This window comes from Dromaius novaehollandiae, chromosome 1, assembly GCF_036370855.1.
Source record: "Dromaius novaehollandiae isolate bDroNov1 chromosome 1, bDroNov1.hap1, whole genome shotgun sequence".
Classification (NCBI taxonomy): Eukaryota; Metazoa; Chordata; class Aves; order Casuariiformes; family Dromaiidae; genus Dromaius; species Dromaius novaehollandiae.
The window spans coordinates 114,770,462-114,794,717 of record NC_088098.1 but is presented as its reverse complement, the minus strand read 5'-3'; the positions used below and the strand labels follow the sequence as shown (position 1 = coordinate 114,794,717).

The window sequence follows — 24,256 nt, the reverse complement described above, 5'->3', positions numbered from 1 at the left end:
CTCTTGAGTTTCAATCCAGTCCTTAAATACAAAAGCATTCTTCCTGCAGTCTGTAAGCAGGAAAAGCTCTGGTTTAGTTCGGTGAGGGTTACACGGGCCTAATAACTTGCAAAGGTATTCTTAAATTATATGTATCTTTGTTCTTTCCATCAACCTCACAGAACACTTTTCTTTTTTTGAAATAAGAGATACAGAGAAAGATCTGCCTTTTTGCTCAGAGTCTTAGTGTTCATCTGACCTTTTGCAAAGTTCCTGTTTCTCTGTTATGTAATCATGCTGGCATGCTACTCCTGCTTGTATCCTCCTGAGTGATGTGGTTTACTGATGTTCTTTCCAGTATTTTATTTTTAGAATGTAACTTAAAATTTGCTACACGGAGCTCATTAAACCTCTGTTTATTAGTTTTCTTTATCTTCTTTCATGTGATTTTAGTGTAGAGAAGCAAAGACTGAAGGGGGACATAAACACAGCTTTCAAATATGTAAAAAATAGTTGTGAAAATGCAGGTAATAAATCATTCTCCATGTCCACCTGGGACAGCACAAGGGAAGATGGCCTTACTCTGCAGCAAGAGAGATTCACTTTAAATGTTAGCCAAAATCATCTAACTGTGAGGACAGTTAAGCACAGGAGCAAACTGCCAGGGGAGGCTGTGGAATCTCCATCGTTGGAGGTTTTCAGGAGCAGCTTCAGTAAGCGTCTGTCCGACATGGCTTGGGCGTACCTGATCCTACCTTAGGTCGGAGGGAACAACATGGTGGCTTTTCTACACTCACAGCCTCATTTTCTATGGTTTTGTGATGCTATCACAACTTTCTCTCCAGCTCTATTAGATATGTGCACGCTTAATAGCCAGGAACTATACAGAAGCCAGAACTAGAGAATAATGTGTTTACTACTGAAACTTTTTCAACATGCCATCATTCTGTGGCATTTGCTATCACAGAAGACAAAAATTTCATGAATGCTGTGCACAAAGTTTAGTGCTTTATTACGCAGCATAATTTTATGTGAAAGGAGCTGTTTGAGAAGGGAGGTATCATTTCTGGGTCCTTACTCAGGCACTTCACTGAAATACACCACCATATTGAATTCTGAGTGGCTTGAAAGTAGCTGTTCAGAGCCTGATCCTGAACTAGTGCTCTGAGCCCTCTGCAGAAAGAGGATCATGCCTATCATGTCTAACCTTATATTATCTTTGTATCTAAACCACATGACTCTGACCGTTCCTCAGAAGAAACTGAAACCAAGAACAATATGACTGGTATTTAAGTAGTAGTCTTGCTTTAAATGAACATAGAAGAGTCAAAAAATACTTTCTTTGTCTAGTTTCATGTTCTACCATGTGCTTATTTTGTATGCACCCAAAGTAATTAAATTCACAGTCATCTTGTGTTTGCCACTACTGAACAGGCAGCCCCTTGATTTTAGGGCTGTCAAGGTAGAGCAGATAGGAACAAGCTTCAGACTTGACAGGAACAAATTTTCTGTAGCCCTTCATCTCAACGGATATACATTGCCAAGGCCACAGAGTCTCATAGTCCCATGAAAAATGGTGAAGGTCGTCTGGCTTTCATGCTACTTTTCCTTCATGACAGATGAAGCTTAGACAAATATCCAGGTAACCTTTATTAGACAAAATTCCTTTCTTAAAGAAAGAGAAAGAGAGACTGTACTCATCAAAACCTTCTCTGAAGACATACATCAAGAAAACTAATTCCTTCTCTTTGCACCTTTTCAAAGTTCTGTTTAAAATTCTGCTAGCAAAAGCCATCTGGATTAAGTCCTCATGAAGATATCCTCTTTGGTTAAGAGGAGAAGATAAGCACTCAGCGCTAAGTCTTCATGAGAGGTGAAGAGTAGGGCTGAAACTTTAACTGATGTTTCAAAACACAAACATGAGCTGTACAGGTGATTGCTGGTTAATGCCGGTTTAAATTTTGGCTAAAAATTCTTGGCTTACTCAAGACTATTTTATTAACTTGTAATATTATATAGAATATATAATGATTTTTCCACCTGCTGCACATGTGGTATTAAAACTAATCTTTTCTTAGTGAAGCTGAGACAGTTTGTAAGGAGCTTTGTATGGAAAAATGGAGAGATAGAAGGGTGAAATTGATATGATTTAGAAAAATTGAATCCCCAGGTTCCGAATATACATGAGTTTTTCTTTATCTACCACTTACTTTTAAGTCTGAGTAGGTTAGGAATCTTTGCCTTCTTACAGGCTGTGAAGCAATTCTGACAGAGAAGTAAAGGAATTAAAAGCAAAATTCTCAACCAGAGACTTAAGGAAGTGACTCAGACATAGCAGCATCATTGCCTGAGTTTTGCTGTCTCAGAGCTTTTTTGAAGTTGTGTTGATCTTTGTATATGAGTAACCTCATGAAAGAGTACATTAAACAAGGGCTATGCTTTGAAAAGCTGCTATGGATCCGGAAACATAATAACTTAAAGCCAAATATACAGAGTGAGGTATCAGTGCCTCTGCAATCTTAGAGGAATTGAGCATGAAACTGGGTCTTGCCTCATGTTTCAGAATGATAGTTGTTATCAGTAAAAGTGCACTTTGGCCATGTGTGTCTGTACCCATAACCTTCTGTACTGCATGGGAAAGCAGGGACTGCTTTCCTCCACGGCAGATAAGCATTACCGGTATGATGATGTAGTTTTCATGCAGACAGAACTTCAAGCATAGAGAGAAAGGCAGAGTTTCCCAAGAAATAAGCAGTGGGCAATGTAATGTATTCATTCTTGCACTCTCTACTCTCCCAGAGTTTATTCATTCACCATGAGCTACAGCGAATGCTGTTCTTTGTGAGTTACTCTGAGTTGGAATGATGTAAAATGGGAATCACCATATCCCACTTTTTCAGTAAAATTGATACTCCTCTTCTATATGCCCCACAGATAAGGATAGCGGATGTCGCACGGACCTCCAAGACCATATCTTTTAATGATTATTTGAGACTCTGTGGACATAGTGGTATCCAATTGCCTAGTCTGCATTGCTTGGACAGAGTTTTGTCTGCAAATCAACTCTCAGACAGGGTTTATGCATCTGTGAGCTCCCTCAGCCGTTCTAGTAGAAGGTTGTTTCATATAAAGTCTGCAGGATTGGTATATGAATGTCTGATTGTGGCTTTTTTTATGTCTGCTCCTGAAAAGAAACTGCAATTCAGACTATTGTTTCATTCAGCCTGAAGAATTCTTTTCAGCCAGAAATACTAAAAAACTGCCTCTGGGCTGGAGGTTTAAAAGAGAGAGTGATTTTTTTTTCTTTTGCAAGTGATGGATAGCAGTCAAATAAGAGAAAATTGGAAGGAAAGTTCAAGTATGAACATAGGGGAATAGCCAGTTTTAGATTCTGTGCATTTTTTTTGTGAGCTTGTATAATTCAAAACACTTCTGCTTTATGAAATACAACTTTATAACTCATTAGTGCTTAGGTCCATCATTTTTTATGTACAATTCCCATGACTTCAAAAGGTTTTCCACCTATGAGTGATATCAGGATGTGGGTCTTAATGAGGAACCAGTTGCTTGCACAAGTTAGAAAAATAATACAAGCAGAAAGAAATGGTTTTATTTTAAACCATGCAATTTAAGAAAAAAAAAAAGAGCGAGAGGATGATCCAGAATGTATGGTCTGGTGATTAGACCAAAGAATGTTGAGCAAAGAGGTTCCTGACTCCTGATCCCCTGAGAGCAAGTGACTCACTGGCTAACCTTGGGCAAATCATTTGACCTTCTTTTGCACTTCAGTCATCCCCACTGGAAAATTAGGTGAAAGGCATGACCTCACTGAAAAACAGATGCTTCATCTGAGCCGAGCTTTTCTAAGAAAACAAATTACAATGCCTGTAGCATTTTTTAGCATGCTGTGTCACTTGGCATGTGTCCTGTGATCAAATATAGTGCAAGAGCTGTACTTTGGCATGCTCTCCAGTTCAAGCACAGAGATTTGTAGATGTCCATAAACAGCTTTTTTTTTTTTTTTTAATTGAAGAGCCACCACGACATGCTTTTCTTTTTTTAACAAAAGCTGAGTTTTGCTTGGTATACAGTGGGACTGCTTTTCATTTACTCTATCCCTGTGCTTGACAGGAGTGGAAAATAAATGTGATCAGAGTAATTTTTGCACGCTGTTGGTTCAGAGAACCTGGCAATGTGTTTTAAGAAAACTTAGAAATATCCAAACTTCTGTTTTGCTTTCCAGTGCTCCTGGGAAGAAAATAGCTGCAGTTCGATGTACTTTGCCACACATCCAACATAACTCTGATGTGGTCCATGTATACCCCCAGAACTCTTTGGTGCAAATTAATTTTCCCTTTGTGTCTGGGTATTGAGAGAGGATTTAATTTTCAGCTGACTTGTAATAAATGCTTTAGAGTATTCGCACCTTACTTCAAGAATATATGCCCCAGTCCTACAAGGTGTAGAAATTCCTGTTGATCCCATGGACTTAGTATCTTCTGTTGGGCTATAATAGATGTTAGTCTTCAGTAGGTGTTGGGGGTTTAGAGGCCTGGGTAGTCCAAGGTCCGCTATCAGGAATACAGAGAGTGCAAGTGAACTGGGATCCAGGGCTTGCTGACTGACATTTGACTCCTTTCATCTCTTGCTTCAGGATCTGAACAGACAGAGTCATGCCAAAAGTCCCTTGCAGGTGACATTCCAAAATATTGTCAGGCCCAGAGCCCGCATGTTGCTTTGATACTGGTTTTAACAGATTACTAATGTAGTCACACCTTCTCTTACCTCAAGGTGAAAGGGAAGGTTGCTAAGAAAGGCTCTCAGTCCATTTAGACAATTGGTCTTTTTGCCGCTTGGGAAGAAAACAATTTACAGGAAGGTCAGCTCCTCTTCACTTGCATGAGGGTAAACCCTGCCTCCTCTCCGTCTGTTTCTTTTACCATTTTGTGCATTCCTACAGCATAACTTAACTAAACACCATCCTGCTGGTAAAATTATGTCATTTTCACTCAGTGGGAACTGTCAACACCAGTAAGATGCTTCATTAAGGAGAAAACAGCAGATGATCTACTAACTCATTCTTGATCAGTCATCATTTTACACAGCTGTTGGGAGCCTTTATTTTTTTTTTCAAGGAAAGGCTTGAAGTTCATAGTAGTGCAAAATGGTGTGGTGCTAAAGTTGGCTCTGTTTTAAAAGCCTTCATTATAAGATTCGTGTTCCTTACGTGTTAGTTTTTACCCATAGCTTTCACTCGTATTATGCTTACATATAGGATCCCTTGAAGAATCACCTGTAATCTTCTCAGTTTGGCTCTTTTAATAGGAAGCATCCTACCAGCAACTGCCAGTAGCAACTCTAATGCCCTGAGCTATGTGTGGTAATGTCAGTGTGCTCATGTGTGCAAGTGTCAGTGTGTCTGCAGGGGAAGCTTCATAAACAAGAAGGGAATTGTCCTGTCCCTATCTCCTGGACTGAGAAGGACAGAGGACACAGGTATAGAATTACTTTGTGTTGCTGCTATTCTTGTGCTAAAACAAGCATACTTTAGCTTGGCAATATTTAGAGATTAGAGATAGCTGTGATATTCTGAATTTTGCTCAGTTTTAATGAAAACCAAAAAAGGTTTTGCAGAGTCGTTGGAAATCTGCCATATATTTTAATCTCTTTTAGTCTGGTCAGAATGTTTTAAAAACTGAGATTAGGATGGAGAGAGAGGATTGTGATATGAATTAGAATTTTTAGTCCCATAAAATGCTTTGGAATTTACATTCTTGGTGTTTGTAAACACACATACAAAGTTAAGAGAAAAATCTTTATGGTTAGATGGAATACATGTATTCGATGCCATGCACAGATGCTGCACTCAGTAGTGTCACTGATGGCTAATTTAGAAGCTTGAATACTGGCTGTCAGATTTGTATATTTTGTAAATCGTTTGCTACTTAATACCTTGCTTCCTTGTGATAAGTGTTCAAAGAAATTTTAATAGTTTTTTTGAAAATATAAATAATGAGAGATTCGCAAATGCTTTGGGAAGTCTCTCCTCAAAAAGACAAAGTGTGCCAAATAAATGACTAGTTCTCATCATGCATTAAAACAATGGTCTAATTTAATATAACAAAAGTCCAGGCAGCTAATGAGGTATGTCCTTGGTTTACCTCATTTGTCATCATAAAGTACGGAAGTTATGCTGTACTCTAATTAAAGGTGAAGCTGGTAGCTTAACACTTTCCATAAGAAGACCCCGTTTCAGTCTCCTGTGATTTTCCAAAGTATTTGGGCAAAAACGTTCTGTGTTGGATAGTTGCCTGAGAAGCACTTCCCTTTATTTATTTATTTTGAACTTCTCTACAGAGACTCTCCAGCTATTTCTTAGAGGGAGAATGATTTGCAACCATTTTATTGAGAAATTTGCAGTCGCTATGCTGTAAGTGAAAAGCTTGAAATTTGGCAGCAAGCTTTCTTGTATGTGAGGCACGTCCCTTTTTCTGTGTGTATGGAGGGGGAAAAAATGGAAGAAAAGTGCAGTTTCAGGCCACAGTTCAGCAGTGAAATTCTGCACAGCAGCATGTCTCAGACGTGCTGCAGCTCAGGGCTGCAGAGTCAGATCAGTGCTAGAAAAAGCACTTAGGAAAGACAAAGGCATCTTTCTGAAGCCAGGACTGATGAAGTTGGTGCAAGGAGGAGATCACACCCACAAAAACTGTGTTAAAAGTGTCATAGGTATCAGAGAATCTCATAGATGTCAAAGTTGCACATTCAGAAGCATCAGCACTAGGAGGACCTGTGCAGATCTGCATTGTATTAAGTCTTACTGTATGATCATGTTTATGTGGGATCTCTGTCCCACAAGTTGAACAAACTTGTGAAAAGTGAAGTATGGTTATGCAAGAATGGAGTTCTTGTAGAGAGTGAGCTTGCATCTTAAATAGGTAGGTGTCGCAGAACAGTATCAGAGGGCGTTAAGACACTTGAATTCTGTCCTGCAAAACCAAGTCTTTCATGTCACAGTTTTGGATGGTTCTGAATGGTGCTATGAAATGTTGAATACTCTGAAAAGTTAAGTTCTCAAACTGCTGATTCACACCCAACTATTATTCATATGCTACGCTGAACATACATTGTATGCTGTATAATGTTAATCAGCTCTACTTTTAAGAATAATCCTACAGCTTTTATTATTCAAACAGAACTATTTAGTACCACGTCCAATGTCTTAGAAATGAAACCCCATTTTCACTAACAGGACCTCATTATCTTACTTCTCAAACATGCTGCAGTGAAGTAATTTCACAGAATGGTTGAGGTTGGAAGGGAACTCTGGAGATCATCTAGTCCAATCCATATTTCCCTCCCCCCCCCCCCCCCCCCCGCTTAAGCAGGGTCACCTAGAGCACATAGCACAAGATTGCATCCAGGTGGGTTTTGAGTATATCCAATGATGGAGATTCCACAACATCTCTGGGCCACCTGTTCCAGTGCTCTGTCACCCTCCCAGTAAAAAAGTTTTTCCTCATGTTTAGACAGAGCTTCCTGTGTTTCAGCTTGTTGCCGTTGCCTCTTGTCCTGTCGCTGGGCACCACTGACAGAATTCTAGCCCCATCCTCTTGACAGCCTCCCTTAAGATATTTGTGTACATTGATAAGATCCCCTCTCAGTCTTCTCTTCTCCAGGCTAAACAGGCCCAGCTGTCTCAGGCTTTCCTCATAGGAGAGATGCTCCAGTCCCCCTAAATTTCTTGCAGTGTTACAACTGTGGTCAGTCTTGGGACATTAGATACAAATGCATTCTTCCTGCAACCTCTAAGCATGCAAGTTGTCTCAGTGAAGACTGCTGTGGTGAGACTTAGGTCTAACCAGCATGGTATTTTTATGCTCATTGGGCTAATTTTGTGCAAATATTCCTGTTTAATCAATTGGAAATACATGCATATTTAAGTGCATAGGTTGAAGTAAATCACGAGAAACTGTCTGAAACTCCTAAACACCCCCGCAAAGCAGTGCGTATGCAGACCTGATTTAAATGGGAGCTGCACCATACATTCAAGGATTAAAAAAGAGTTAGTACATGTGGCTAAGGCGCTTTCTAGTAAATGCTTGCTTCAGTTAGCAGAACACTGGTGAAACTTGCTACAGGAGTTATTTAACGTCTGCAGAAAGTGGTTGTAGTTATATAACTACTAGGCATATGTCAGGGTTCATTGACATGTCAGCTGTGCTTGTCGTTCTTCTCAGACGTGAGGTGTGACCTGGTGCCATTCACTGCATTAACATGAGTAGTGCAAACATGGAGATAACATCATATAGAAAGACAGCCAAAAATAACATTGTCTTCATATTTCCTGAAGACGTTCTTTGTTGGTGTGTAAGACTGGCAAAGTCAGAGGCAGTCCTCGTTGGCAAAGGAGCTGCTGATTCATGAAACGCTTAGCCCCGTGACACTTTCAGAGGAGTTGTTCTGCAGGTTAGAAGTGGTGCACTGATTATATGGTTACTCTGTCAGAGGAATGTGGCTGTTTGAAATAATAATCGTGCCAGGGTATTATTTTGTTCAACACCAACATTTGGCTTAAATAAAACAAAGCAGAGGTTGTCACATCTTCAGCAAGCTACTGTATATGTCAATTTTTACGTGGTGTTATATCAGATTGAAACTTGACATGTGCCTACTCAGCTGTGGCTGAATGTGGAATAAAGGTAGCAGAATCTGGCCCATGTACGATAAGTATTTGCAAAAGAAAGTCTTTATACCTATTGGTAGAAATAATCCAAAATCTTGCATATAAAACATGTTGGTAATTAGCCATGCATTCAGTGTAAAGGTTTGATTCATTACATTCTTGCAGCAGTGTATTCATAAATTTAACAATGCAGCATTGCAATAGCAGACAGTAACAAGTAAAGGGGGTTTGATTATTTTGACTCTCATCAGTGTTAACCCAGGTTGCTTGAATAAATTCTTACTAGTATTTATTACACTGCAGTGTTTATTACACTCCCTTTTCTTCAAATGGGAGCTGTATTTGAATGATACTACTGAAAGTGTGCACGTGAGGGGAAGAGGGGAAAAAAAAGGAATGCTCTCTTCCTTCTCCTCTCCACCTGCCCTCTAGTGGGGATTCAGTAGCCACAGGAGTAAGACTGGCTGTTCCCGTTCTTAGTCATCACTGGCAGAAGTAGAAATGGCAGATCAAGGTCCTCTTCTCACTTTACTGCAGTTCCAACCTTAGGTCAGGGACTCAGCATCAGCAGGGGCGAGGCTGCCAGGTAGCTTGGTTTCTCTCACAGGACAGAAACCCTCATCTCTGATCTTCTGCAGTTTTAGCACCAATTTCTGGTCAGGTGGCTGTTTCCTAATGTCAGATATTACTAGACAGTGGGTGCTACCCCAGTCTCTTTCTTCTTGGCTTCTCTCCCATGCAGGTCAAAACAACGTAAGAGAAAGTTTATATACGGCAAATAGATATTTACTGATTTTCTGCTTTTCTGGCCTAGATTGTAGGTACTATTATTGTTATTACTGTTGTCCTGGCTGTTACTGTGACTATCAGTATATTATATCCTGCCATCAGTGTTCCTACTTTATTCGCCTTTCAGCTAGTCTACAGCAGTTACACCTAAACATGACGTCTGTGGTGCACATAAGGCTTTCAAATCTTGCAGAATAGTTTGCATCTCTTCAGCCACACAGGCTATTGTGAGGGCGTAAGATTTATTTCTGCGCAGTGGCTTTCATGGGTGGTCTCTGTCCTTATCATTAAAGCACTTGTGCTCTAACCCTGGATGTCTGGGTAGTCATCTGCTGGCCTTGGTTGAAGGCGATGAGTGATAACCTGAGGCTGGAGCTTTCTGCAGCTTGGTACCCATTTGTAGTCTTCTACCCCTTGGATAGTAAGTTGGCTGTGAGATAATCCAATAAGGGAGTGGAAATGTGATGCTTATAGAGGGAACAAAGTATGTTGCCTGCAATCTGTTATTGTTGCCCACAGAGAGAAGGTGGGGACCACTGCTCTACCATAAAAGTTGCTGTTGCCTTTATAGGAGCTGATCTGGCACTGGAATAAACTCTCCTAGGTATTAAGGATTCCTACGAGTTTCATCATCTGCTGTTCTGTGTGCACAAGTGTATTTTCTAATATAAATATCTAATACTGTGTATATTTAAAAGTAAAAGCCTACAAGATTGAAACCTTAGCCAAAATAATAATAAAAAGAAAACCTCACACAAAATAAGACACATTGCCATACGTGGAAGAGACTATGTGACAAGGTTATTTGGATTGTTTCATGTATTGCAGAGGGCACTCACACTTCAGGGATGCCTACAGTATAAGAACCCTCAGACAGTGTGTTTAGTCATGTAGGTACTTACTCCGTAAATATTAGCATTTGTGTACATTTAGAAAGATATTGTCACAGCTTTCTGAACAGTCACAGAATGTCTTTATAGAGTGAGGTATTGGTCTTTCTTGCTACAGATGATTTGGAAAACAGTAAGAACTAACTTGTTGACTAACAAAAATGGATACAGTTCACTTTAGTCTTCATCATGTTTAAATCAGCACAGTTTGATGAAATGTCAGCTGATGGCATTACTTCGCTGCTACATGTAGTGGTGTAAATGAGCACAGCTCTTTTGTCTTCCAGCAGAGATACTGCATTTCAAGTGGCCTGCTTTGGATTTCTGTTAGGATGAACTACACAATTCATTTTACCTTGACTATGAGGTCCAGCTGGTAAATTCTGTTAAGGAGAGCAGTATCATTTTATTTATTTATTTCATTCCTGTAGGGCACTTGCTTGGACTTTCCCACGATGACTCCAAATTTTGTGAGGAGAACTTTGGCTCCATGGAAGACAAGCGCTTGATGTCCTCCATTCTCACTAGCATTGATGCTTCCAAACCCTGGTCCAAATGCACTTCAGCAACAATAACAGAATTTTTCGATGATGGTCATGGTAGGTACTGTCACTCCTGGTGTCAGCTACATGTCAGTTTTTGCTGTGAACCTTTTTTGAAATATTAACATTTTATAACAGCTTTTTCATTCCATGCTCATCTTCAGGACTATTTTGGAGGTGCTTTCAGAAAAAGTCAAAGGTCTCAAAGACTGCCAAAGGCTTTGTGTTGTTCACATGCAGAACAAAAGAAAGAGTTGATACAGTGTGTATTGGCAAAAATTTGGTTGGGAACACAGCAAGGTTTCTAAAAAGCATAAAATTAGTTTTGTGTTTCTAAATGCCACAGAAACAAATTCAGAAAGTACTTTAAACAGAGGACACAAGGAAATGCTTTGGTTCCTCACAGAAATTAAAGTGGGTCTTGTAGTCTACTTAGTGTTAGACTACACATATGAGCAGAGTGTATGCATATAACTCTTACTACCATTAATGACATTTATTATTTTTATAAGGCAGGTGCTAGAGGGGCCATAAGAAAGAATTAGACTCCTCTGTGACAAAAGACTTCTTCTGCCCCAGGAGCTTAGCTTCCAGGTCTTTTAACTAGTATTTGTAAAATATGTCCTTTATTCTTTGGAGAATAAGCGCAAAACTTTCATTTTCCAAAAAGTTAATAATAAAGCATAGTCTGCACTTTTAAATGAATTTTTAAGTCTTCATCGTGCTCCCAAAGCAACCGTAGTTCTTAAACAAGCCATTCAAATTCCAGAATGTTGAGATAAAAATGACATAATTGAGTGAATGGACCAAGCTGTTATGGTAACTAAAATACTTATGGATAAAAAGTATGGTATGCCAGCTGAAAGGTTTTTTGCTCTTAAATATTTTGCTGGCTAATTTCAGTGCTCTCCAAAATATTTTCTCCTATATTGTTGTATCTGGAGAATTACTTCATTTTTTCTCTCGATTTTATTAGACCCATTAATGTGTGCTGTCCTATTTTATGGTCCATATTGCTCTGGCATTGACTTAATTTTAGCAAGTTGGTTTCCACATGTGTAAGAGATCTGTTCTTCCTGAGCTCAGTTATATTCGTTGCCTTCTCTCTCACCTGAGAGTTTTACAGCATGTATTCTCTGGGGTGAGAAGGGCATCTCAGTGGCCATCCCTGTATGACCTCTTAGAGAGAGCAATAAACTCTAAGCCACAATTCCTCCTCCGTTCCCCTCCTGCTGCAGGCTGCTACAAAGGATGTTTTTGTCTTTTCCTTTTTTTGGTGATATGGCTTCTTCTCTATACTGTGCATCCAGCCAGCTACTTTCCCCAACAACAAAGAAAGCGAAGACAGCATTTTTCCCACCCACCTCACTGTTGGCTTGTGTGTACTGGGAAATACTTGAAATTTGGGCCTTTACTCATGAGCTGGTCCCAGTCTCCCCAGTAAAGGGAGCTGTAATAGTCAAGCCTAAAGGTCTAAGAATATAAATTCTGCCATTTTTTTTCAGTAGAAGTAAGGAACAGCTTCAAATCCTTCTGAGTCACATTATGGTCTCCTTGTTCGGAACGAGCGTTGCCTTCCTATACAAGAAGTTTAACCGTCTTCAGTGACCAACACTTCTCACAAAGTCATGTATTTTATATTGCACATAGGGAGCTTAGGATCTATGAGTTTGTTAAGAAATGGGTTAGAGTACATTGCCATTTCTAATACCGATGAGTAGTTATCCCTCAGGCATATAGTCTTATAAAGTTACCAACATGATGAAATAATTCATAGAAAATTTGAGCCTGTAGTCTTACCTGGGAATGGGTTTTATTGTTGAGTCTATTGGTGTGATTTCAGGAAGATGATGTTTAGGAAATCTGTTTTCTTGATAGATCAGGCCTTCAGAGACCTGTTTTCAAAGCAGAGGTCTTGAATTTTTATAATTTTTTGATAGCTATTTAAGTCAAAGATTTGTCTTAACAGAACACAAACACTATGCATGAAATCAAACAAAAATGAAAGTCAATGGTTTAAATTGCAGTTTCTCCAAATTATTGTGCTAAAATGACATGCAAGATTTTAGTTTTATTTTCTTCATCCAGCCAACAAATGAAACCATAACTCCATAATTCCTGTTTGTAATGTATACTGAGCGTACTAGACAACTACAGAATCCTAGTAGAGCAGGAAGCCACCTCTCTAACTCTGTTGTGCTGATAATAAAACAGTGTAAATGTGCCATATTTCCATGTTTCCTTTAGAATAACTATGTGTCTGCACATTGGATTGTTCATTTTTTCCTCAGCTGGGACAGATGTGCTGTAGTGTAGTTACAGTGCTCTCTCTCCTTTTTCCTTTTGGAGACAGTGCTCCCCTGCAGTCTTCACACAGAAAAAAAGAAAATCATCTGTCTCCCAAATGCTGCTAGGCAGAGAAAAAAACTTAACTACTCATTCAGGTGTAATTTTGAGCAGTGCTGTAGGTATAATGGAGATGAGGAAGGTGCGAAATAGCAGTTAAAACCAAAGGAAGAGAGAATATAGGTATTCATCTGCCTGGCTTTATTTTTTGTTTGTCTGTGACTTTATTTTATATAGTCACAGGAAGCTAGTCTGGGAAACACTGAAGAAAAGGAGACTTTTCCATTCTTTGATACACAGGATAAGTAATTTATATTGTGCTTTTGGTCCGAAGAGGCATGAGCTTGTGAATTGTGCCTTGTGACAAACAGGGAATGCAAGTATTGATGTGAGAAAGCAAATAAATTAAGTATTTCATCTGCTACTTCTTATGGCAAAGCATAATGAAACTTGAGTGAAGTCCAGAAATTTGGATTTTAGAGTAGGATTCTATTATAAAAGAACATAGAAGAAATATTTTATCAAAGCTTTAAGCTTTTACTTCTCATATAGATTTTGATATTCACCCCAGACTAATATAACAGAAAACATTGGTCTTGACTCTTTAATTCTGTAACATCAATTTGTCAAGTTTTGTGGTTCCCATTTTATAAATTTGGAAAGTGATTTTAGAGAGGGGATTCATCTTATTAAATGTGGGTATTTGCTATGTAGATAGCTACACCTCAACTGGGTATTTACATTTCCATCACAGGGAAGAGTTGTCTAATCAATGGCATCAATGATTTGTTTGATCTTATCAATTGTGTCAGTGGTGCTGAATCACACTATAAACTCCTTTGCTTGTACTGAAGAGTGAAAACTCTGAGAGCTGATTGAACTGCAGACACCAGCATTACATACAGTTAAAGTGAGATAAACAAATCCCAACATAACTGTCTCATCCAGGTCTGGGGAAGATCAGGGTGCTGATTCCCTGTCCCCTGTGGGCCCCATCTGAGAACTATAATCATTATAATCATGATTTCACCATGAGATTTACACTGATGAGTTGACCTCACTCGGCTGTTTGACATTTAGAAAGAAAAAGTTTAGTTAGTGTCCAGAAGACAGGTGACATTTATTTCCATCTGCTTTTAGCCCGCTCTTTCCTAAGGTACTAATTGCCTTTACTGTCATGTCAGCCGCTAGCCCGTGATATGATTGCTTGCTGTTTATTGTGTTTAGTCAATGTGCTTGGTGCTCTGTGTATTCTGAAAAAAAAGACTATTCCTATTTAATTAATTTATATCCTGCTTATCTGCTTCCTGCACAGATTTTATTCTGCCTGTTCTTCCAGGGCATATTGCCCATAACACTGAGGAGAGATAATGAGGTGGCTTGATTAGCACTGTCATCAGGCAAGAATGTTGCTCTTTTCCAGGGTGCACAGATGTTCCTTGGGACTCAGGACAAAAAATAGGAATAGTAATATATACATGCTCTATGTATTGTAATGTAGTGAAGTGAAGCCCTTTCTGCCCTCTCAACCAGGGGGCCCAGGACAAACCATTCTCCAGCTCTTACCTCTGTGTTTTCTGACCATTACAAAGTAGGAGGTTAGACCAGCTGGTGGTAGCAACACCTGCACTTCGGTGGAACCTGTCTAAACAGAGATGACCACTGTTGCTATCTATAAATGTAAAGACAGGTTTTTTTCAGTGGGGAAGCCTTAGGGGTCTTTCCTATCTTCAGGGTTGAGTTTATCATGTGATATGAGCTGGAATGTATGGCTTTGTAGTGTTTGCGTTTCCTCAGAGCAGTATCAGTTAAGGAGAACTTTGAAACTCACTCCCCCTTTATTCTGGGGGGGGTGGAGGGGGGAGGCTATATTTGCTGTGTAAGCTTGTGAAACCTGTTTACTATTTAGGGATGAAAAATATCCAAATGAGTGTTAACTAATGACTGACAATTCAAGTATAGGCAAGAATGTGATTTTTTTTCTCTCTCTTTATATTCAGATTTTCCATCATGTCAATTAGGGTGGATCATAGTTAGTGATGGGTGGTAGAGTATCTATCTGCAGAAACTATGTGTTATTATGTTTTAAAATACCAAATAGTGGTTGCACTGTGGGGATTTGATAAACACTGCACTGTATACTAGTAGTGCATACTTCTAAATGTTGACATGATAGGGCCCTCTTGTCACTGCCCCAACACTACGCTAGCTTCCTCCTTCATACAAGGTATATGAAGTGGAAGGGCATTATCTATTCTCTGCTTTTATAAGATGTATTTTTGACAGAAACTGTTGCCAATGATTTCCTTTTCAGAAAGCCCAGCAACCTACCTTTATAAAAAACATCTGTGCTTCCTCGCTTTTCACCATGTCTTTAGTATTTTACACTATGAAGAGCTTTGAACAGTAGGGTACTTTCAATTATCTCGTTGCAGTCAGCTCATCAGTTAGCGTTGGCACCACTTGTCTTCATTAAAAGAGTCAGCATAATCCAGATTAAAGATAAAAACAGGATAAATCAGGGTTAGCAAAGGACAAATGGAACAACAAGTTTAACAAGGTAGAGGGTTTTCAGTAGTAAGTGATAATGCAGAAAGGATTTTTGGCTGAATATAGCTAATTAGCCTTCATCTTCAGAAGAAAAAAAAAAAAGAATAGTTGTAGTAAATGTCTGTTCTGGAGGGAAAATGCAAGCCATTGTTTGAGTGATGGGATGTTTGGTTTCTTTAAATGCACTACTATCCTTTAGTTTGAACCTCTATTCTATTTGGCTAAATTGTGAGATTTTTACGGTGAGCCTTTTTTACCCATGGTCCAACTGAAGAATACTGGTGTGAGTTGCAAAGTGTGATAAATTGTGGTAAATTATTTTGGCCAAGGATAAGTGAAGTTTGCCCAGACCACATAACCCTTTCATGGGGTGTAAAAGAGGTTATGTTGAATAAATAATTCTGCATGTTAACAAGTAAGGTTTTCAGTAGTGAAACAAAAACTTTCAGTAGATCCTCAAGAATCTGAATGTGAATTCTTGTTTTTAGAATATGTAGCAAACAAATTGTAACTTCTGCATTATATCTCAATGCATATATTCTCTTCTGTATTTTATGTATATGATCTTTATTCTTTTCTTCTGATATTTTTATACAATATGTAGCTCTCTTCAAAATAACTCCAAAGTAGAAGTATCATTCCTTACAAGGAAAGCCCAGTGCAGATTTACCACCAACATTAACTTTGATATGCAGCTATATTTTTCCTTTGATCCATTTTGTTTTTCCCCTTTTATAAGGGCCTCATTGGCTACAAGTCTGTTTTTTGTGATTTTTTTCTGGCTTCTCTTTAGAAGCTTTACCATTTCAGAAGTGCTGGCTCAAAATTCAGATGACAGCTTTGCTTACTTTGCCATGCATCCTGATCATTCCTTAAATCACAAATTGATAAATAGAGTAGAATGTATTCAGAGTCAATTCAAATAAAGGAAACTGAATGAAAGGCTGAGGGGACTTGTGTAAAATTCATTTCCAGTCTTGGACTGGAAATAGACAGCTTGACACCTGGTACACTGCTGAGAGAGAACAGAGTTGCAATAGTGCACCCTCATCCAAAACCTGATGATACCTCAGAGAGCCTTTCTGCTGGTGTCAGCGTCGTTTGAATGAGGCTCACAGTCATTATCAGCCTGCCTAACTTGAATGACAGATTTGCAGCCCTGCAGAGAAACCTCAGAAGTGAGTAATAACAGATTGGGTTGCTCTTTTAGGCAACTGTTTGCTGGACCAACCAAGAAAGCAGATCTTGGGCCCCGAGGAGCTTCCAGGACAGACTTACGATGCCATTCGTCAGTGCAAACTGGCGTTCGGACCCGAGTACACCGTGTGTCCTGGTATGGATGTGTGCTCTCGCCTGTGGTGTGCAGTTGTTCGCCAGGGTCAGATGGTCTGTCTGACTAAGAAGCTGCCTGCTGTGGAGGGGACACCATGCGGAAAAGGGAGGATCTGCCTCCAGGGAAAATGCGTTGACAAAACCAAGAAGAAATATTACTCGGTAAGTTACCAGCTGTGACCCTAGGGAATTTTAGAAGGCGTAATCCTGAAAGGCGCTGATTTCTGTGGGAGTGAAAGGGACTTGACGATGTCAGCTTAAGAGCTGCCTTATTTTTCAACATGTAGCTGGAGTCTTACTGGTGAAGGATATAGGAAAAATGCTGCTGAACTTGAGGAAGCATGTTTTCCTGTTCTTGAAGTGTGAAAACCTTCATTCCTGGCAAACTGGGAGCCTCCCTTCAAAACAGAGGATTTGCCAATTCAGTAAGTCAGGTCTCAGGACAAATGGAAGGATTGTCAAGGACCTGTTCATATCTCCCTGACTTCTTGGCACTGGACTCCAAAGCAAATTAAATCTGTAAATTCAATTTACAGCTCTCATCAGAAGGGCCCCAGGGACCTAATTGTAGTGGAGAGAGAGACTGATGAAGCTCATACAGGATGGCATTTCTGGAGCAGAAAAATTTGTACCCTTTGTTAGCTCTATATCTCTGAAGAGTTTCCGGGCTCATGAGAATTGTCCAATGCGGAGCTGGAATACTTTTATGTTAGCTGGGTGGACAGTCACCCTGCCCCTTCTATTATACCTAACTTGCAGAGCTTTGTGAAGAGATTTACAAAATATGAGAATAATTCAAATCAAACTACAGCCTTTGTAACATTCTTTTTATAAAATATATTTCTTCTTCATGTAATACTTGTAAATTGGTGCACTATTCTATTTAGGGAGCCAAATTAGCAGAGTTGCAAACTATATCTGACGGCTCCATCTCTTGCCAGTATTGGAACATTAACCTCTTGGTTCAGAAGCAACTTTAACTTCACTCTTGTTGCCAAATGTCTTCATCTTATGCCTTAATTTCCTGCCTTTAGAAAACTGTGAAATTCACTCTTACGTGTTTATAAAGAGAAAAATAGAGGCAATCGCCTAATCTTGGAAGACTACTAATTTAATTTGGGCAGATGATTCACTTGGTGAAATTGTGGATATTAGCTCATATTTGTAGCATGTGTATGAAGTAGGTCTTTGGAAACAAAACTCATTAACATAAAATATGTTGAACTCTGTTGCTTTAGAATGGGCATTCAGGTACAGTTATGAATCCTTGCATAAATTGGTTAGATCGTGATTAGATCCCATAATACAGAACAATCCCTGAATCCCCTCTGGCTAGTTTAAGTCGGCCTGTTGGTGGGATAGCAAAAGATGAGAGGGCATATATGAGAATATAGTTAGTGTTTTTGGTGCAGCGTGTGTACTCTGGGAAATAAACTGAAGTTGGCTACGCAGATTGAAGTCTAGTATTGCCCTGGCCTTGCGTGCACAATGCCTCTTGAAATGTCATCAATGCATAAATAAAAGGCAGAAATTGATCTTACTGAGAGAAAAAAGGCTCCTCAGACAGAGCTGCCTTTTATCTCTGATGAACATGGCTGAGGAAATGCCTCTTTCAATTGAGGAAAACATTAGCATGTCTTTAAGATTTATTTATTTACCTTTATTCACATTTGGATGATGCCCTTACTTTCCACTGTTCCGTATGTTTCAGGCTTCAAACCATGGTAACTGGGGGTCCTGGGGACCTTGGGGACAGTGTTCCCGTACCTGTGGTGGAGGAGTTCAGTTTGCTTATCGTCACTGCAACAACCCAGCTCCCAGAAACAACGGCAGGTACTGCACCGGCAAGAGGGCCATCTATCGCTCCTGCAACGTCACACCTTGCCCAGCAAATGGTATGTTGCATAGCTGCCAAAGTGCCTCTGTGCTCCAGCCTGTGTGTGCCTAGATAAAAAATACTGAACATCTACTGAGTCTGGTATAGTTTCTCCAACACATAATAAGAATTACTTACCACAGCAAGACATTCAGCATTAATACAGAACCATAATTCTTCCCCAGCCCCCACCCCAAATCCCAAACAAAAAGGACAGATATTCCAATGAAAAGAAATTTCACTCCCGAAAAAGGAACAGTAAAGCACACTGTAATCATTTAATTTTTATTATGTCTAGGGAAGATTTCCAAGCTAAAACAGTTAAAAGGATTTGAAGGACTGTTAGGTAGTAAAGTAAAGCGATGAAATGGTATTAAAAACCATGTTAAAACAAATGAAAAATCAGAATAATAGGTAGACATAATGATATTTGCAGCATGTTCTGAAATAATCACTAATGAGACAAATAATTCTACAGCTAAATCTTTTCGACAAGAGCAGTGTGAAGCAAGAAATGGCTATCAATCTGATGCAAAGGGTGTCAAAACATTTGTTGAATGGGTCCCCAAATATGCTGGAGTACTTCCTGGAGATGTTTGCAAGCTCACCTGCCGAGCCAAAGGAACTGGCTATTACGTGGTGTTTTCTCAAAAGGTAATGGAATCTTCAATTATGATTTCAGGCCTTGGTTTAGAAGCGTCGTGCACCTTAGAAAGCTTTCTAGGTATATACTACACATAACTGTGTACTAAGCTGTATACTAAACATTAATTTAATCATATCCTATCATTATTAATTTAATCATATCATATTAAATCCAAAGATTTAACCATAAGATTAGATATACTGTTTTGATCCACTGGTTATAAATTAGGACCAGAGTTGGCCTCTTAATTTGGTCTGTTTTTCCACATCTAAATTTGTGGGTTCATAATAATATGTGCCTGTTAGTGTACTCTTCACTAGTCTTTCAGTAGTGGATAAAGGAAAGGATTTCCGCCTGGAGAATCATTTGTGACTCTGGGTTTTTCTGGAGGAGGGAGGATAGTATGGGTAGAAGAATAAATTTTACCCTGAATTGTGTTATGGGAATCTAGAGTAACTCACGTGAAGCCAATTGGTTTATGTTACATCAGATGCAGCTCAAACTGAAATGGCTCCCACACTTACTCTTGCAATTTTCTTCCTCTAAATGTTATGAGGATGCAGCAATTGATACTGTGAACTGAAATGTTCAGATAAAAGGCTGTCTAGGGGTACTGTTATTGCTATTATTAATAAGCTATGAAATCATCACTGAAATCAGGCTCATTTTAGCATCTTATTTTAGAGTTATCTGTCATTACTTTCAGCTGTTGCACTAAATTTTGGCTGCTTTGGTGCTAGGAGTGTTAGAGCAACTCAGTCTCGGCTGCGAAGCTCTGCGCTGGTATTCATCTGGCTAAACGCCAAACAAGCGCAAATTCATTAACTTGATTCATACCTATGGTGGAATGAAATACCATTTCAGAAATGCTCTGAGTATTTGTTCATCTACAGTACAGTTTTAAATGACTTGCAGACTTCGTGGTGTGGGCGATATAAATAAACTCTTTATTTGCCAAGCAGCTTCACAGAAGCAAATCTTCTCCATGGCGGTTTTAACTAACAATCAATTGATTACCTAGGTAACTGATGGAACTGAATGCAGGCCGTACAGTAATTCAGTCTGTGTCCGGGGAAAATGCATCCGAACTGGTTGTGACGGCATCATTGGTTCAAAGCTCCAATATGATAAGTGCGGTGTTTGTGGAGGAGACAATTCCAGCTGCACAAAAGTCATGGGGACCTTTACCAAAAAGAGGTATTTATCTTGAGTACTAGTACATGTATGTTGCTGAGCCATTAGTAACTTGTCTTGTGTGACTTCTTTCTGTCTCTAAATGCAACTTATTTAAAATTAAGAAAGGTGGTCCAAAGAACTACATTGCCTGTGCTTTATTGCACTTTTCATATATGTAAAATTGGCCTCCTAACAACACCTTGACGCTGGCAAATAATCACATGGTAAAACACTGTACCCAATTCATTTCTGACACAGAGTACCGGTGATACAGGTGAGCACCCAAAAGCATGAACTCTGCCTGGAATAAGTCACAGCATCTTGTGCTATTTGCTAACCTTGCAGTGTAGGATGACCTGTGGTTTCTGGAGGAGAGAGGGAAGGGAAGAGGAGGATGAACCAGGAAGTTGTTGGGGCCTGAATAATCTGAGAATATGTGAAACTCTGCATTTTCTAGATGGTGCTGGGTTAGTAAATTACCCGCTGAGAGCATGTTTCATCTCATTTGACTTTGAAAATGAATAATGAATACTTCCCACCTCATTTAGTGACACAGATTACCTGTGCAGATAATGGAGAGAAACAGGCAGCATTAGAGCACAGCTGTAATAGTCTTCTACAGTAGGTGAGAGGAATAATACCCTAAAAATGCCTTTTCACACTGCTCAGTATACATGGAGCTTAGATGACTATATCGGATGTCAGAAGTATGCATAGGCTCAAACATGGCATTTTTTTTCTATATCTGTTTGTACTTATTGGCATCATATCAATCTCCAGGTGGATTTTCTTTTTTTTTCTTTTTTTTTTTTTTTTCAGTTAAAGTATTTATAGCAATTTTCCTTAAGACAATTTTACTGTCAAGAGTTCAGCTTTTAACTATAATAAAACTTGATAAAAGTAAAACAAAAGCAACCACCCCGCAATATTTGCCTGTCCATATTTCACAGCAGCAGCAAACTTTGTAACTAGATTACCAATGTCAAGTAAGTCTGCTATCTGTCTGAATTCTTGTTTCCTTCCCTCTTCACTTCTTTAGGCTTATAGATAATTAAGGATTTCCTTTACTATCAGTTATGTAGATTCCATGGTCCTACAGGACTGTAATGATCTAATCTTAGGAACTTTCAGCTGATGATTTCTACTCAGTATCTTGTGACTGAATTAGTGTACCATCTTTTAAAAAGTACATGACCTTGATTTAGTTTTATATTTTCCAAATTCTTATAGCATATTGAAAACTACCAGAAGTTGAAATCTGACTCTTGAAATGACCTTGCATTTCTATCCATTTTGATACACTGCTTAATAGCAGTCAGAAATTGCTTTGGGAGTAAATTTGTTCTAAAAATAAACATAACTGATCTTCTTCCTGGTAAACCAGTGATTTCTCACCTAAACATGCCAAAACACCTCTGCCAAAAGGAATGACTTTCTATCCAATTCAGTAATTAGATAAACCAAATGTTTTCCAAACTGTAAATATTGAAATTTCTGAGATGTCTAAATGAAGAAGACAGTGTGAGATATACCTCATGTGCCTCAGTAACAATCCCTGTGGTGGAATCCAGGCTCCAGAAAAGATGCTAAGGGGGCTTGATGGATTTCTGTGAGGCCAAATTTGTAGCAGAGGTACACCTGGAAATGGTGAGATTCTGTCATAAGTATTCACATGAAGTGATAACCTTATTCCTCAAGATGTGCCTTTAACTGAAATGAGACCAGTCAGAGAGTAAAATATTCTTCACTGTGTGACTGGATTTGACCTTAGTGGATTCAGAGTTGTCTCATTTAAAAAATAATAATCAAACTGTAAGTAACAAGTGTGTCCTGACTTGGTTTGGATTAAGTTTTGGAGTGAAGAGGATTTGTGTTTTACTCCAAATATTGATTGAGATTAATTCTTTTAAGCAAAGAACTGACATTAAAATAAAACCCTTTACTAAAATAGCAAAATGTTATTGTCCATGAAGTATTTTTGCCTATAAAAAGACTGGCTATAGTAAAATTACTTCTTGTCCATTGTAAAATAGCATCTCCACTGCCTTGCTGACCATTTTAATGGGAACTATACTGAACCTGTACATTAAAGTTAACAGATATTTCCCATTGCAGACAATTGACATAATGCCATTTGTTTGTTGTTTTTTTTTCTTTTAAAGCAATCAAAAAAGATCTCCTAGAAAACTGTTTGCTAAGAGCTTTTTTTAAGAGACTGTGAAGTTAAATTGTCAGAAGTTGGGAAACACTATAATTAAGGCTGCACCTGCTTCTTTGTGCACATGGGGTGTTACAGTTGATAACTGTGATTACTGTATTTTATGCACACCACCTGAATTCTTTAGCATTTCCTTTAACTTTTGAGCACCTGATTTTGTAACTCTAATAACATATTTTTACAGATATTTTAGCATCTATTATCTGAAAATATTTATGCAGTGCTGAATAGCAGAGACCTCCAGCGTGATTTTTGCACTATATATCTTCAGGTTTATGGAGTTGCTAAATCAATAGAGGTTTAGCAATTGTCCCACAACTGCTGGAAAAAGTATAGGAATAGCACAGTGCAGTCTCTGCTTGTGCAACCAAAAATTCTCAAAAGTAGCAGTCTATTGTTTAAGCAGTTGCCATGGAGACACCTTCAATTTAACACATTTGTAGTACACTTTCTCATTCCTTTTTTTTAGAAGATACTAACAAAGCTTTTCAGATATGAGGTATTTACAGAATGATTTTGTTATATCTTTAGGAATGAAAATAAAAGTCTCCGAAGTCCAACTGGTAGCTTATAACTATGTATAGGCCTTAATATTTTTCAATATATTAGTCAAGTTAAAATAAATCAGATAACTTACTTGAGACAGTGAAAGTTCTAGCATGCCTGCAGGGTTTCTAATGTTTGTCATTTTTAGGAGAAGAGTTAAATATCTTTTTTTGAATCTGAATTGAAGTACTTCATAAGTAGCAACTGAGAAGACTCTGTAATGGTACAGGTTAAACATTTGGTTGCACCTTTTATTAGACAGTTGGCAATTAATCTTCTGCTTTATGAATTTCAAAGTAAACAATTTTTTTCTTGGTGATCAAGATCATTTCTAAATATTCCCAAGGTGCCTCTATCCAGCTGTTACTCTTTTCATGCTTTCCTTAATCATCATTATAGCAAAGACAGCAAGAAACAGCTGTAACCAATGCATATCTCATTATCTTTCCTTGGCAAGCAAAGCATGCATCGCATTTCATATCTCCCACCCTGTGCTGAAATACATAAGCTATCAGCTATTATTCATTCCTCTTTTATCTGACTCATATACTAAAGCTAAAGATTAAGCAATTTGAAATAAGTGCAGTAGAAAGTTCTTCAAGAACATAAAGAACAAAACAAAAGACATAATGAAACCTGGTTAAATTAATCTCAGATGAGCCTCAAGACAGATGGATTCAGGG

General features: G+C 38.7%; 1 protein-coding gene and 1 long non-coding RNA gene across 2 annotated transcripts in view; one reads left to right on the top strand and one right to left on the bottom strand.

The window, feature by feature from the left end:
- The window catches only part of LOC135330380 (uncharacterized), a 61,249-nt gene that overhangs the window by 1,268 nt on the left and 35,725 nt on the right, over nucleotides 1-24,256 (bottom strand). Inside the window, exons 3-5 of the long non-coding RNA XR_010392378.1 lie at nucleotides 18,770-18,878; nucleotides 15,561-15,696; nucleotides 12,684-12,778 (exon numbers count right to left, since the gene is read on the bottom strand). This is a non-coding gene — a long non-coding RNA (uncharacterized LOC135330380). The remainder of the gene's footprint in view (nucleotides 1-12,683; nucleotides 12,779-15,560; nucleotides 15,697-18,769; nucleotides 18,879-24,256) is intronic.
- The window catches only part of ADAMTS5 (ADAM metallopeptidase with thrombospondin type 1 motif 5), a 48,018-nt gene that overhangs the window by 16,646 nt on the left and 7,116 nt on the right, over nucleotides 1-24,256 (top strand). The window contains exons 3-7 of the mRNA XM_026096205.2: nucleotides 10,773-10,940; nucleotides 16,990-17,273; nucleotides 18,823-19,006; nucleotides 19,466-19,641; nucleotides 20,655-20,830. Coding sequence (XP_025951990.2) covers nucleotides 10,773-10,940; nucleotides 16,990-17,273; nucleotides 18,823-19,006; nucleotides 19,466-19,641; nucleotides 20,655-20,830 — 988 coding nt within the window. The remainder of the gene's footprint in view (nucleotides 1-10,772; nucleotides 10,941-16,989; nucleotides 17,274-18,822; nucleotides 19,007-19,465; nucleotides 19,642-20,654; nucleotides 20,831-24,256) is intronic.